The sequence below is a fragment of the Hyperoodon ampullatus genome (assembly GCF_949752795.1).
Source record: "Hyperoodon ampullatus genome assembly, chromosome: 18".
Lineage (NCBI taxonomy): Eukaryota > Metazoa > Chordata > Mammalia > Artiodactyla > Ziphiidae > Hyperoodon > Hyperoodon ampullatus.
The window spans coordinates 37,094,900-37,110,518 of record NC_136931.1 but is presented as its reverse complement, the minus strand read 5'-3'; the positions used below and the strand labels follow the sequence as shown (position 1 = coordinate 37,110,518).

The 15,619-nt window shown below is 34.4% G+C and overlaps 1 protein-coding gene across 1 annotated transcript in view; it reads right to left on the bottom strand.

Moving 5' to 3' along the window:
- ITFG1 (integrin alpha FG-GAP repeat containing 1) overlaps positions 1–15,619 on the bottom strand; it is a gene marked incomplete at its 5' end in the record, with an annotated part of 260,202 nt that overhangs the window by 177,294 nt on the left and 67,289 nt on the right. The window contains 2 exons of the mRNA XM_079722990.1: positions 6,806–6,887; positions 14,184–14,245. Of these exons, the coding sequence (XP_079579116.1) occupies positions 6,806–6,887; positions 14,184–14,245 (144 nt within the window). The remainder of the gene's footprint in view (positions 1–6,805; positions 6,888–14,183; positions 14,246–15,619) is intronic.

Genomic DNA, 15,619 nt, shown 5'->3' with positions numbered 1-15,619 from the left:
TACCCAAAGCAATCTACAGATTCAATGCAATCCCTATCAAATTACCAATATCACTTTCCACAGAATTAGAACAAAAATTTTTACAACTTGTATGGAAACACAAAAGACACCAAACAGCCACAGCAATCTTGAGAAAGAAAAATGGAGCTGGAGGAATCAGGCTCCCCGACTTCAGATTATATACTACAAAGCTACAGTCATCAAAACAGTATGGTACTGGCACAAAAACAGAAATATAGATCAATGGAACAGGATAGAAACCCCAGAAATAAACCCACGCACCTATGGTCACCTAATCTATGAAAAAAGAGGCAAGAATATACAATGGAGAAAAGACAGTCTCTTCAATAAGTGGTGTTGGGAAATCTGGACATCTACATGTAAAAGAATGAAATTAGAATACTCCCTTACACCATACACAAAAATAAACTCAAAATGGATTAAAGACCTAAATGTAAGGCCAGACACTATGAAACCTTTAAAGGAAAACATAGGCAGAACACTCTGACATAAATCACAGAAAGATCTCTATTGATCCACCTTCTAGAGTAATGAAAATAAAAACAAAAATTAAAAAATGGATCTAATTAAAAAAATTAAAAATGGATCTAATTAAAAATTTAAAAATGGATCTAATTTCTTTTTCCACAGCAAAGGAAACCATAAACAAAACAAAAAGACAACCCTCAGAATGAGAGAAAATATTTGCAAACGAAGCAACGAAAAAGGGATTAATCTCCAAAATATACAAAATGCTCGTTCAGCTCAATATCAAAGAAACAAACAACCCAATCCAAAAATGGGCAGAAGATCTAAATAGACATTTCTCCAAAGAAGACATACAGATGGCCAAAAAGCACATGAAAAGATGGTCAACATCACTAATTATTAGAGAAATTCAAATCAAAACTACAGTGAAGTATCACCTCACACTGGTCAGAATGGCCATCATTAAAAAATCTACAAATAATAAATGTTGGAGAGGGTGTGGAGAAAAGGGAACCCTTCTACAGTGTTGGTCGGAATGTAAATTGGTACAGCCACTATGGAGAACAGTACAGAGGTTCCTTAAAAAACTAAAAATAGAGCTACCATATGACCCTGCAATCCTACTCCTGATATATATCTGGAGAAAAACATGGTCCGAAAGGACATGCACCCCAATGTTCACTGCAGCACTGTTTACAATAGCCAAGACATGGAAGCAACCTAAATGTCTGTCGACAGAGGAATGGATAAAGAAGATGTGGTACATATATAAAATGGAATACTACTGAGCCATAAAAAGGAAGGAAATAATGCCATTTGCAACAACATGGATGGACCTAGAGACTGTCACACTGAGTGAAGAAAGTCAGACACAGAAAGACAAATATCATGTGATATCACTTATATGTGTAATCTAGAAAAACAGTACAAATGAACTTCTTTACGGAACAGAAGTAGAGTCACACATGTAGAAAACAAACTTATGGTTAGCAGATAAGGGGGGAAGGATAAATTGGGAGACTGGGATTGACATATACACACTACTCTATATAAAATAGATAACTAATAAGAACCTACTGTACAGCACAAGGAACTGTACCCAATACTCTGTAATGGCCTATATGGGAAAAGAATCTAGAAAAAGAGTGGATATATGTATATGTAAAACTGATTCACTTTTCTGTATACTTGAATCTAACACAACACTGTAAATCAACTATACTCCAATAAAAATTAAAAAAAAAACAATAAAAGAGACTATGAACATTTAATTACCCATTAGCGTTTAGGCTAAATATAAGTTTTAAATTTGCATACATGGCTCACATGATTTTCTTTTATTTCCAGATCAAAACTAACAAGAAACAATTTTAATTCATCAAATTGTTACTGAATACACCCAACTGTAAAACAAGAGGAAGGAAAACTGCTGTTATTTTGAACTATTTCAGCTGTACCATGGTTAATTTGGAATTAAAATCTGAATTTTTATCAAGCAGCATAAAAACTTCATAAAATAACTTGATTGTGGGGTTTTTCTCCCTTTAAACATCATTTATTATCTACTGTACTAGGCCATTGGGATACTCAACTGAATAAGATTTGGTTTCAATCATAAATGATACTATTTATGGGGTTCAATATTTACCGATATGTTAGTAACTTTCACGGATGATAAAGTTTTCTATTTTCATTAACTCCTTTATCACTTATAGGATTATTTAGGCCTGATTTACAATTCCCAGGTTTCAGTAACATGCCAGTATTCTTTCTTCACTTAAAGAATAAAGTGTGATCTCTTTATGATGATCTGACACACAAGATTTAGATTTGGATATATAAATTTATGTGTTTTATGAGATTTAAAATATGATTCAGTGTATAGAAAATGCTGACATTCTGTTAAGGTTTGTGTTCCCTCTTCAGTTTTGTAGCTTTTTATTGATTTCTATTACATCTAGCATTGCATACAAAATTAATGTTTTCTCTAAGTGTGGTTGTATATAATTTTTTTTGATAGAAAAAATGTACCTTATTTTTCTTGACTTTTATGTCCTATGTAGTTTAACAGATACCTTATTTGCAGAAATTCTAGACACCTTGATATTCTAAGCCTACCTAGAAAAACACTCAACTTTAACATACAGTTTAAAAGGGTGATATAATAGGGTAAGGCACAACATGTTTTCTAGAAGATGACTGCTTAAGTATTAGAGGCATTTATGGGTTGCAGATCTCCCAAGTGTGAGGCCAGGGCCCAGCTAATAACCAACAGCAGCTACTACTTATTAGCTGATTTCTAAGGCTCAGGAAATGCTAAAGAGCTCTGTAAATGATACCTTTTTGGGCCACTAGTGCCCTGCTAAACTGTAAATCCAAAGGCCTTTTCGTGGTCATTCTCGTACATCACATTTTAATATCATCAATATTTTCTGACCACATTTTAGCACTCTTTTTTCTCCCTCCTTATCCCTGTCAAACTCTATTCACACTCTCCTTCTTGGAGGGCTCATTCAGTTCTTGATCTCTTAGCTCTTGGAGGACTTTCAAACTTGCTTTGGTTTTATTACTAAACTTATGTTTCATAAATGTTCCACCTTGTTGTCTTACTAGCATTATTAAAGTAATGACTCTAAAGTATCTTAATATCCAAACCAGCTAACTCTCCTGATTACCTATCTCTATGAAAAATGGTAGAGAAAAGAATGGTTCTTCTAATTATTCAGAGGCAAGTTTTTTTTTTTCTTTTAATCCTTCTATTGTCAAACCAACCAGTACATTTACTGATTCTTTCTTTGCAAAGTTTCTCCCAACTGTCCCTGCAATTATTGATGTAGTTAGCTCATGCTCACACTTCATGCCCGACCTGTCTCCTGCCTGGTTTCCATCCTTAGAAGGTCGAGTATTTCAAAACTGTTTAAATCTACCCTCTGTCTTTTTTTTTTTTTAATTGGGGTATAGTTGCTTTACAATGTTGTGTTAGTTTCTGCTGTACGATGAAGTAAATCAGCTATATGTATACATATATCCCTTCCCTCTTGGACCTCCCTCCCACCACCCCCCATCCCATCCCATCTAGGTCACCACAGAGCACCAAGCTGAGCTCCCTGTGCTATACAGCAGGTTCTCACTAGCTATCTGTTTTACACATGGCAGTGCACATACGTGAATCCCAATTTCCCAATTCATCCCACCCCCGTGTCTACAGGTACGTTTCCTACGTCTGTGTCTCTATTCCTGCCCTGCAAATTGGTTCAGCTGTACCGTTTTTCTAGATTCCACCTACATGTGTTAATATTTTTTTTCTCTTTCTGATTTACTTCACTCTGTATGACAGACTCTGGTCCATCCACCTCTACAAATGACCCAATTTTGTTCCTTTTTATGGCTGAGTAATATTCCATTGTATATATGAACCACATCTTCTGAAATCTACCACTCTTTTGATATGAAAATCTCAGGCATCTCAGAGATTCTAATAAACTTCCCCTGACTTCCTATTCCATGTCCCAGAAGCATTACCTTCTGCATATCCCATCAGCCCAGAAGATTTTGTTTTACTTTCTGAAGTTAATTTAAAAAGGTACAGTTGGCCCTACATATCCATGGGTTCTGCATCCATTCAACCAACTGCAGAAGCCACAGAAATGGAGGGCTGACGGTACCATGTAATTTTCTACACTATAAGGGACTTGAATATCCTTGGATTTGGGTATCTGGCAGTAGCTGGTGGGAACTGGTGATGGTGGGGTGGTCCTAGAACCAATCCCCCGTGGATACCTAGGGACTATTACTGTATCTACAAAGCTGTAGGAGTTAAAGACTGTGTGGAAGTACATGACCTTCTCTGAAGGAGTTGTTCATGCAACTCAGAGGATAGGATAAATTATATATGAACTCAGAGGTACTATGACAAAAAAATCTAAACACTTTAAGTACATACTTTGGTTTCTTTCTTGCCATAGTTGACTATTATCCTTCTATATTTTACTTTTTCATTACTAAATCAATCTAACCACATAGCAGAAAATTTGGAAAATAGGTAATAAGATAACCTATTTTCTGACTTTAATGCAACCATTATCATCATTTTGATATATTTTGCTCTAGTCTTATTTTTTTTAAATGATCATACTGTACAACATACTGTTCTGCTTTTTTCTCCTAACAGAATCTTCATAACTCCCATTTTTATTGGCTGTGTAACATTTCATAGAGTTTTATTTAGGTGATTTCTGGGAAAGTATTTCTTTGTCTTATAAAGGGAATAAATAATGTTATCATAAGTCTGAATAATTATTTCCTTGTTTTATTTGCTTGAAGTTCCTGATTTGTTTGATTTCAAACCACCCTACCTCCCTTTCACTATACCAGCACAGCCTTCTTTTAGAATAGGTTTTTTTGATATCTTTTAAAAAATATTTTACGTTAGAAACTAAAAACTTCATCATAGGTAAAAAAACTTCTGTTCCTAGACAACGTAGGTGAGCTGGGAGCCATTTAAACATTCCTTTTTGGTGCAGGAGTCTTCCTGTGAGCTATATCATTTATTCATGCATGTGCTTCAAGCATGTGCTTTTTTTTAACCAAACAAATGGTGAATTTCTGATATCACTCTGACTTCCTGGCTGTCAGTCACTTCCCTTGCCTTGGTTCAAAAGGAGTGGGAGGGGTGGCGGATGGAGGGCAGGATGCAATTCACAGACATATTCAAATGTATAGGAAAATGCATATTTTTATATATTAATATTCATAACCTTATTTAATGCCATCTGTTTGGACTCATAAGCAGTCTTGTTTTTTGATAATACCCAGCTAAAAATATATCAAGTTTTAAGAAGACAGTGTGGGCTATTTATTTAAAATTTACTGATCCATTAAAAAAGTTTACTGATATACTCACCTAAAGTTATTAAAAATAGGGGAGAAATAGTTATGTTTAATTGACTATATCCTATATTCTGCACATTGAAAAAATACAAACATGTAAATTAAATGTCTATGTTTATGGTTAGCACAATTTAAAAAAATCTTTAAGTAAAGCTACTAATAACTTTGTTACAAGCAAAGCACTTCATACAAAACACACAATCATAAAACAAATATCTTCAATTTGGAGGATCCTAACCAGGGGTTAAGGGAGGTCTGTGAGCCTCCTGAGAATTACATATTGCATATATACTTCTTTCCCTAGAGAGAGACTTGCAAAGGGATTTGTCATTAATCCAGCTAATCAAGTCCATAAGCAAATTAAAAGAAAAATTCATGTATCCTAACACTTGACTATTTGCATTAAAGACTATAAATCAGCCCCAGAAATTTGCTCAAAATTAAAGTAATATTCAATGTAATAAAACTAAAATACAGTACAACAGAGATTCATGTTGAAATTTTCATCAAATAACACTATCAAACCTCCTGCTTTAGTTGCCATGGGACACGTCTCTACGACACTGAACAATGAGTTGATTTAGTCAGCAGAGCAAAAAGCAGCAACAACAAGACCAAATAAGTCCAGTGAAAAGACTGAGATTATACAATTTCCTGTGCACTTACTCTGTGCTTGGCACTGTGCTTTACTCACATTGTGTTATTCACAATAGCCTTGTGAGGTGGTTATAATCATCATCCTCATTTTACAAATGAAGAAACTGAGGCCTCTGGAGGTGGTAATATGTCACCTGCATTTTGAGGAACAGGCTGAGGTGTTTGTTGGTAGAATGAAGGAAAAGCAGGATGGGAGTGAACTTTGGACTCAGGTAGTGGTCATCTAGACCACTTTTCCATCTGACACCAAAATCCTTTTAATAATAACCCTGACAAATGATGAAAGAGCCATATATGCTTTGGAAGTTCTGAACTTGATTTATTGTGTAGAATCATATGGAAAACAGAGATTCATAACAGATGCTACTCTTTGGAATTAAGATGTAAACAAAAATGTTTTTAATATTCAAGTAGTTTGAAGAGATCAGGTTAATTTCTTCAATATTTTTGTTCTACTGTGTGGATATACATAAAAATGTCATGATAATTACTATTTGGTATTCTCTAGAAAAGCCTCAGTAGACATCCTTGTTTTGCATGTTACTCCTGCAAACAGGAGTCCCTTAAATTCAAACTATAATTTAAACACATGTCAAAAATTGCTCCTTATTGTATTAAAGAACTGACCACATGCCATGTATAATACTAGAACAGGCATCTTTTAAATCTATAATAGCTCTGAAGACACTAAAGTTACTTTTAGATATGGGGGATTAATATTACTAGGTCAGAGAGATGGGGAGACTTTCAAAGACAAAAACAATCTTACCAAAGTCGGCAAATGCTGACTGTCCAACTACCATCATATTTTGAGGTTTTTCAAATACAGAACTGAGAGAGAAATTTCCATCCTGTTAAAGGAAGAAAGTTTTGGATTAGACCATCATAATCCATTCATTTGTCAAGTGTGAAACAAAGCATTTTAACTAAAGCAGAGAAATAAATAATTTAAGACTTTTGTTGTACTGCAAAAAATTATCCCAATTTTCTGTTCCACTTTTCTCATAAAATGAAAGAAACTGCTGTGAGTTGACGATGTGCATCTGGAGTGCTTTCCTTGCTGTCAATTCAGTTATGGTATGTTTTACTAAATCATCATCATAATTTCAGACAGAATGAGTGTCTTCTATTTTCAAGTACTGTGGAAGGTTTGGGGAATATAAAGAAGCCCAAAACATAGTTCCTACCTTCAAAGAGCTTACAGTCCAGTTGGGAGATAAAACATAAGTCAGGAAAACAGAATTTCTGAAGGTAACATATAAGTGGTATAAGTAGGAAAGACACTATGTTTTACAGATTTCAAGGAAGCAGATTCTGTTGGGAGTTAATTTGGAACAGATATTCAAATGAGATGAGAATTACATTCATCCTTAAATGGCCCATTCATTATCAACCCAAGTTTATGTATCAATCAGAAAGGGAGCAAAGGAGTACAACAGCTGCCATGTACTAACCAGAGGTGGATAAGCTAAACAAAAAAGGAGAACCCATTAGAGATCATTTGTTTCAGTTACTCTTACCAAAATGGAATGTCTGGCTTACAAAAATAATATGCATTTCTTTAAATTATTGTCTTTCTTTTCCATAATTTTAGATTACTACACAAGAGAAAAAAAAAAAAAACCTCTGCATTTGGGTTTTGAGCTATCAGCTTTAGAGCTCTCTTCTTATCACTGATTTCTCTATTCACTATTCGACATACTGACCCTGATTCCTACATACTTTATATAGGATACCTATATATTTTAAATTATTATACAATTTTAAAATATTTTTCTTCTTTGTTCCTCTAAGGATACTGCATATCTGCAAGTTAGTTTCTTAAAAATCATTTCTAACATTTACAGAGAAAGGCATTGCTACACTGAAAGCATGAAGACTAAATGCTTGAGGAACATGAATAAGTAAAATTTGCCTTGTGACAGGCAGTTTTCCAACCATTTTAATACACCATCATCCACATGCAGAAACATGTTTCTCCTACCTACCATTATTAAAGTATCTGATATATTTCTGAACGATTTTTCTATGGAAATCTTATTTACTTGTCTTAAAACTTAGGATTCCCCTTCAGTCTTACTTAGTACCTGAAATTACACTAGAGATGCATCAAAATTGCCAAATTTCTGACTGAAGTGTCAAGTGAATTTGCATTCTAGAAAGATTACAGCATCGGGTACAAAGTGGACATAATTATTCTTGAATGAATGGAAAAACCTCTCTTAAAATACATCAGCCTCATCTAACATAAAGCTGAACATCAACCTATTAAATGACTCAAGTGAATGAATTACCCCAGTGAAGTTCTGTTAAACTTAATAAAATATATTTAGAAATGTTTCCAGATACAGGCATACTTTAGAGATACTGCAGTCCAGAACACCACAATAAAGTGAGTATTGCAATAAAGCAAGTCACAGGAATATTCTGGTTTCCCAGTGCATATAAAAAGTTATTTTTATACTATACTGTAGTCTATCAAGTGTGCAAAAGCATCATGCCTAAAAAAATGTACATACCTTAATTAAAAAATACTTTATTGCTGAAAAAAGTGCTGTCATCCTAAGCCTTCAGCAAGTTGTAATCTTTTTGCAATAGTAACATCAAAGATCAATAATCACAGATCACCATAATAAATATAATACTAAGGAAAAAGTTTGAAATATTGTCAGAATTACGAAAAGTGACACAGAAAAGAAGTGACCAAATACTGCTGGAAAAATGGTGCTGATATACTTGCTTGACACAGGGCAGCCACAAACCTTCAATTTGGAAAAAAAAAGCTCTATCTGCGAAGTGTAATAAAGTGCAGCACAATAAAACAGGTATGCCTGTATAACTTCATAATGCATCTCCACCAAGAAACACTGAATACTCCCCAGGTGACAGCCTCCCATTTCTAAGATGCCACATTCACCATGAACCTCAGTATAAGAAGAACAAAACCCTCTTCTAACTGTAAGAAAAAGAGAATCATATATTCTTGCTATAGTGAGAGCATGCAGAATACATTATATATATAACATAATTGGGGGAAAAGATAACACTTTACTGAATTTATCTTTCCATCATTATCATTGCTTATTCTTTACTCCATTTGGCAGTACAAACCTACAGGACTTAATTTCAGTGTCATGTACATATTTAGGATTTGATTTAAATGATTCAATAAACTTAATCATCACTGTTATTACTCTTATTAGATGACATATTTTAAAGTGATGCATGCCTACACTTATTTTCAAAGATGAAGCTGCTTTGTACCTATTTAATGTAGGAAAGACAAATGTGATCAATACTCTTTTAAACTGAGAGAGCAGAACAGTCTGGTAGAAAGGGAAGTAGATAGACGTAGTTAGATGACATAGTTCTAGTCCTCCTTTCACTGATAAGCTGTATCACTTTGGAACAGCCACTTACTGCTCTGGGTCTCCGTTCTTCAACTGTTTGAAGGGGATAAATGTACTGTGTACTTGCAGGGTTCTAGACAGGATCAATGGAATGAAACATTAGGAAGAGTTCTACAAAATGTAAAGTTATCAGGCACTTTTAAGGTATTTTTATAATGTCAGTCCTGTGCTTCTGAGCTGCAAGTACTTTTTTCATGGGCTGCTATTTGAGACCACTCCACTCTGTCCCATTCATTACCATGCTGTTCTTACTTGCCTTCATTGTAGTCCTGCAATCCAAAATTGGGCTAACACACTGCTACAATCATAACTATGTCTTTTACCTTTTCTTCCACCGACTTGGTTTCTGGAATGACTATGCAATGACTTAAGGGTCCAAGTTTTAGAAACAGATTTCCTAGTTCAACTGCCAGCTCCACTGTTTCCTAGCTTTGAGGTCTGAACAAGTTAGTTCTAATGTAAGCATCTGTTTACTTATCTCTAAAATGAATTTTTACAAGGTTTTTGTGAGGATTAGTAAGATAATCCATATAAAGTGCTTATTAGCTCAGCATATGCACAAATATGTACGTAGTTAACATTGTAACTGGTAGTAGGAACGCTAGTAGTAATACTATTATTTCTGCTACCCACCACTGAAGCAGCTAACACACTGCCATTGACAAGGGATTTGCCATTTTCTGCTTGAATTCCAGCCACAGGTGCTATGTTGTAACAAGTATCTTTACATGGAGGACCACCTATGCTTTGGCCTGCAGGTTTTAATATTTACTATTAAAACTGCCATATTTATAATGTTAAAAAATGATCAGGAAGCAACATAGGATGACTACCATGTGTCTACATCTTTATTCGCATAAAGCAATGGTTCTTGACCAGAGGTGATTTTGTTTGCCAGAGGACACTGGGTAATATATGGAGACATTTTCATTGTTACAACTGAGAGGCGGCTTCTAGCATCTAAGTGAGTAGAGGCCAGGGGGGATACTGCTAAACAACATACAATGCACAGGACGGATCTCCACATTAAAGAATCATCTGGCCTATGGCCAGTAGACACATGAAAAGATGCTCAACATCACTATTATTAGAGAAATGCAAATCAAAACTACAATGAGGTACCACCTCACACTGGTCAGAATGGCCATCATTAAAAAGTCTACAAATAACAAATGCTGGAGAGGGTGTGGAGAAAAGGGAACCCTCTTGCACTGTTGGTGGGAATGTAAGTTGGTACAGCCGTTATGGAAAACAGTATGGAGGTTTCTCAGAAAACTAAAAATAGAATTACCATATGATCTAGCAATCACACTCCTGGGCATATACCTGGACAAAACTATAATTCAAAAAGATATATGCACCCCTATATTCATAGCACCACTATTCACAATAGCCAAAACACGGAAACAACCTAAATGTCCATCGATAGATGAATGGATAAAGAAGATGTGGTACATATATACAATGGAATATTACTCAGCCATAAAAAAGAAATAATGCCATTTGCAGCAACGTGGATGAAACTAGAGATTCTCATACTAAATGAAGCAGAGTCAAAAAGAGAGACAAATACCATGAGATAGCACTTATGTGTGGAATCTAAAACATGGCACAAATGAACCTATCTACAAAACAGAAACAGACTCTCAGACGTAGAGATCAGACTTGTGGTTGCCAACGGGGAGTGGGGGAGGGAGAGGGATGGACTGGGGGAGTTTGAGGTTGGTAGATGCAAACTATTACACTTAGAAGAGATAAACAATAAGGTCCTACTGTATAGCACAGGGAACTATATCCAATCTCCTGGGATAAACCATAATGCAAAAGAACATAAAAAATGTATATATATGTATACTGAGTCACTCTGCTGTACAGCTGATATTGGCACAACATGGTAAATCAACTATACTTCAAAAAAAAAACTCCAAAAAACAGAAACAAACAAAAAAAAACAAAGAATCATCTGGCCTAAAATGGCAGTAAGTGCCAAGAGTGAGAGTTTCTAAGGGTGGTGGGTGTTGTCCATGGGTCTGGCTTTGCCATTCCCCTCTTAACTCTTTCCCTTCATGATACTTATCTATTCTCTTCCTTGAGTTTCAGTCCTACATTTCTAACCATTTCATTGATATGTCTCTTATCTAAAATAATTTTTTTTTCCTGTCCCAAATTAGATCTTCCTTTGTCTTTTCTGTTACCCTTGCATTAATGGTCATTCTGTCTTCTCATACCTATCGCTTCTTGTCTATTCCCAACATTCTACTCCTTTAATCATCCACCTCTTTCCCAGGATATAGTAAATTCTACCTAAGTCATCCCCCCACCTCCAGGTTTCCATGCTAACCTATCTGATATGCAATAGCCAGACTAACTGCAATAATGAAAGCTCTATTTATCTCATGCTCAGTCATAAAACCTTTAGGACTTAAGCTTCTCAATAAATTTTTAAAAGATCAAATTACTTAGTTTAGGGGTCAAGGCCTTTGCTGATCTTATCTAAACCAATTCTTCTAATCTAACCTTCCAGTATCTTTTCATATTCTGGCCCAAACCAGCCACTTTCTACTCTGACTATGTCCTGTGTTTCCCATGCATGTCCCTGCCCTCTTCCTTTTTCTCACTTTCAACCACTAAAATCCTGCTCATCTGTACCAGCCATTTCAAATACCACATCTTCCTTGAAGCCTTCCCTGATGATCCTGGGTGGACCAAATGGAAGCAACTGCTTTGTCTTTTAACTCCTTGCAGCATGAGGTTTGTACCTCTCATCATACCAGTCAGAGTTACCTACACTCACATCTTAGCCCTCCTCCTCATCTTCTGTCGACTTCTGATCTCCCAGAGCACCTACCATGGGGCTGTGCCCAAACTACCTAAAAAGATTTGTTGCAGCGCATATTCTTCTATTAGCTAATATGGTTTTATAGGGTTTGAGGGTTTTTTTTTTTGTCAGTTAGTGTGTTACTGTGAATTGTTTGCCCAACTTCTAATTAAAAATGATCCTCCCATTTTACAAAACCTACACTTTATCTGAACAAGTTTTGAGTCTACATTCGCCTTAATTTGTACTAATGACTTTTATATTATTGTTAACATGAGTACCTTATTGACCTAGCTGTTTTACCACAAGAAAAACCCTTAGTCTCTACTGTCAAATAGATAATTTATTTATTTTCTTTAAAGAAAACAAGAAAGGGAAAAAAGAGCCCAATCAAAATCTAGTCTCTTCATGAAGATTTTTCTCCTATGGAGTTGCTTTATTACCTTTATATCAGCCTAGGTTGAGAGGAAATAATATACTCAAAAGTAGTCTGTAATTATATATATATATATATATATATATTATATTTATTTGTAATGAGGCTTTTCTCTCCCTGATGGATACTAGTTTGTTAATCAAAATGACTGATTTTCTCATTTTCTAATACCTCAAGATTCACTTGAAGTATTGTTTTCAAGGCCACCTGAAAACGAGTATCCCTCACTAGTGGAAATTTTCATTTATGGTAATCATTAAAAATATAACTGTATTTCTATCATCAGAAAAACAAATACAACTACATTAAAAAATATAGTACATTAAACAAAGATAAATCTTTCTGGTTTAGATGTCTTTCTTTTTCCTTGCCTCATAAAAAAAAAAGAAAAAAGGATCAAATTGCTTAGTTTGGAAGTAGTTAGTAGTATTTAAAAGCCCTAATCTTGTCTAAACAAAGCTCTTCCCCGATCCTAGTTTCCTTCCTTGAAGAAATCTGAGTCATGACTCTTCTATAAGAGATGGCTGATAATGAGTCTTCTTCCATGAGCCTACATTTTACATTTTTAAAAATCTGTTTATTTTTCACAAGTATTTTAACAAAAACCTATAAAATGTTATGTGTTTAATTTGGATTGAATAAAAGACAATCTGGAGTAAATAGGTGGGAAACCAAGTGATCTCGAACTAAAACTTGGTGTCTATTGTGCGCCAGGTATTTTACACACATTGTTGCATTTCATCTTCACAGTCTATGAAGCCGACATGACACTCTTATACCTGTTTTCCATATGAGGAAAGTGAGGTTTAATACTCCACCATTATTTGACGAATGTCACTCAGTTGGCCAATTTGGCTTGTCCTCAAATCCTATCCTCCATTATGTACCTATAATTCAATTTAAAAAATCTGTGTAGTCTATTCTTCATTAATTAATATTTCATATAATCTACATCAAGCTAAAAATAAAGTAAAACCATGACATCAGTTTGGGAATATTCTACTTGCAATTAAAAAAGTATATTGGGAAAGGTTCCTTAATCCTCATCAACTTGCCAGTAAATTTAGTATCTATTGTTCTTATTTTTGTATATAAGCCTGAAGGCAAGGAGGAAAAATTAGTCTTTTAAAAGGGGTTTTCTTCAACAAATCATCATGCTGACAACTTAAATGACAGGCATCTCTCTCAACAGCTGACAGCCTAGCAGGGGCCCTGTTAACATGCGCATTAGGGAAGACTGATTGGTTTAATTGGCGGGTCATGCCTAAAAACCTGCAGAGGAATGGATGCTGAAAGAAACATTTCCTTCAGCAATATTCAGCAGTTTGAATGCAGCAATGCAACCAAAAGCTCTTAAGGTTGTTCTATTTATTGTTGAAACCAACCGACCAAGTGATTACTTTCATTTTACTTTCTAAGACTGTGTGCTTTTTTTTTGCTGAAAGCCATCATTTAAAAATGCTTCAAAGAAAAGATTTCTTACCAAATTTTCCCATATCTCAAACTGGAAGGTACTAGAGGCAGACAATGTTGTGAGGAATAAATCTAGGAGGAAAATAAGAGATTTGTAAGTTCTGTTACTGATGTGTACATTTAAAAATAGGAAGAAATACAATACATAAAAATAGTTTTAATACAGTTGTACTTAAATGTGTTTTAAATTTTATATATATATATCATATATATATACTTTTTTGTACATCAAATGATGTTTATTGATAGTTTACATGATCCAGATCTAAGCGTCATCAATGGTGGGTCATGTGACCCTCTTACAAGATCAAGGATGAATGCTACTGTTTTTTTTTTTTTTTTTTTGGCTGCACCATGTGGCATGTGGGATCTTAGTTCCCTGACCAGGGATTAAACCTGTGCCCCCTGCAGTGAAAGTGTAGAGTCATAATTAACCACTGGACCACCAGGGAAGTCCCTAAATTACATTTTAACGGGCTTGATCCATCAAAGAAAAGAAAGCAGATGACCCTGTATTAGTACAATTAAGGAAAATGTATTTAAAGGAAGCATTTAGTATTAGTCCTTCAAAAGCATTTTTTATTTTTAAGAACAATTATGTGTACTACTTTTTTATCTTACACATTTTAATTCTAAGGTAGGCTATATTTTTAAAAAAGATATTCTAATCATAATCACATTTTGCTTTCTCACCCTAAAAGCAACACTTAACTATATATCATAGTCAGGTTTCAGCATGATTTTAAATAACAGTATTACAGCATCCACAATCTTTGGCACTCATGTTAAGTGAACAATAAATTGTATTTCAAATTTTAATAGAATTGTCTTCATATATTCCAACTAAAAAAGTTTTATTAAAAAGTGCAAGAATTTTAATAAAATTTTTTGAAAAACAGTAGGTTGAGAGTCAAATCAAACAACCTATTAATCCAAAAGCCAGGTAATCTGCAAGTCTATTCTAGTAGCAGCATTTACTACGTTTGATAATGGCAATTTTACTTAATAAATAGAGAAGTTTTAAAATGATGAGTTGACTCACAGGAATATTAAAATGACATTACTCTTTTGCGCTTTAAAAAGATGAACGTGGTATAAAGACCACAACTATCTTTAAGAAAAGTTTTTTTTTAATCCCATTAAATGTGTTTAGAAAACTATCATTGATATGTTAATGTTCTCTGTAAAGGCTTCATATTAATTTAATGAAGCTAATTTATGTAATAATTACAATAAGAAAGATTTTCATACAATCCTCGGAAAACTAAGTAACCTGTTCGCTTTTATTATTAGTTGAACTCAAAACTGACTAAGTGGAACAATTGTCTCTGTCAATGTATCAAATATCTCTGAATTTATTTTCACCACAGTAAGGATGCTTTGCCTATGGATATAGAAATGTAGTCTTTTACTAAGATAATTTCTTTATCTGTCAAACATATACTC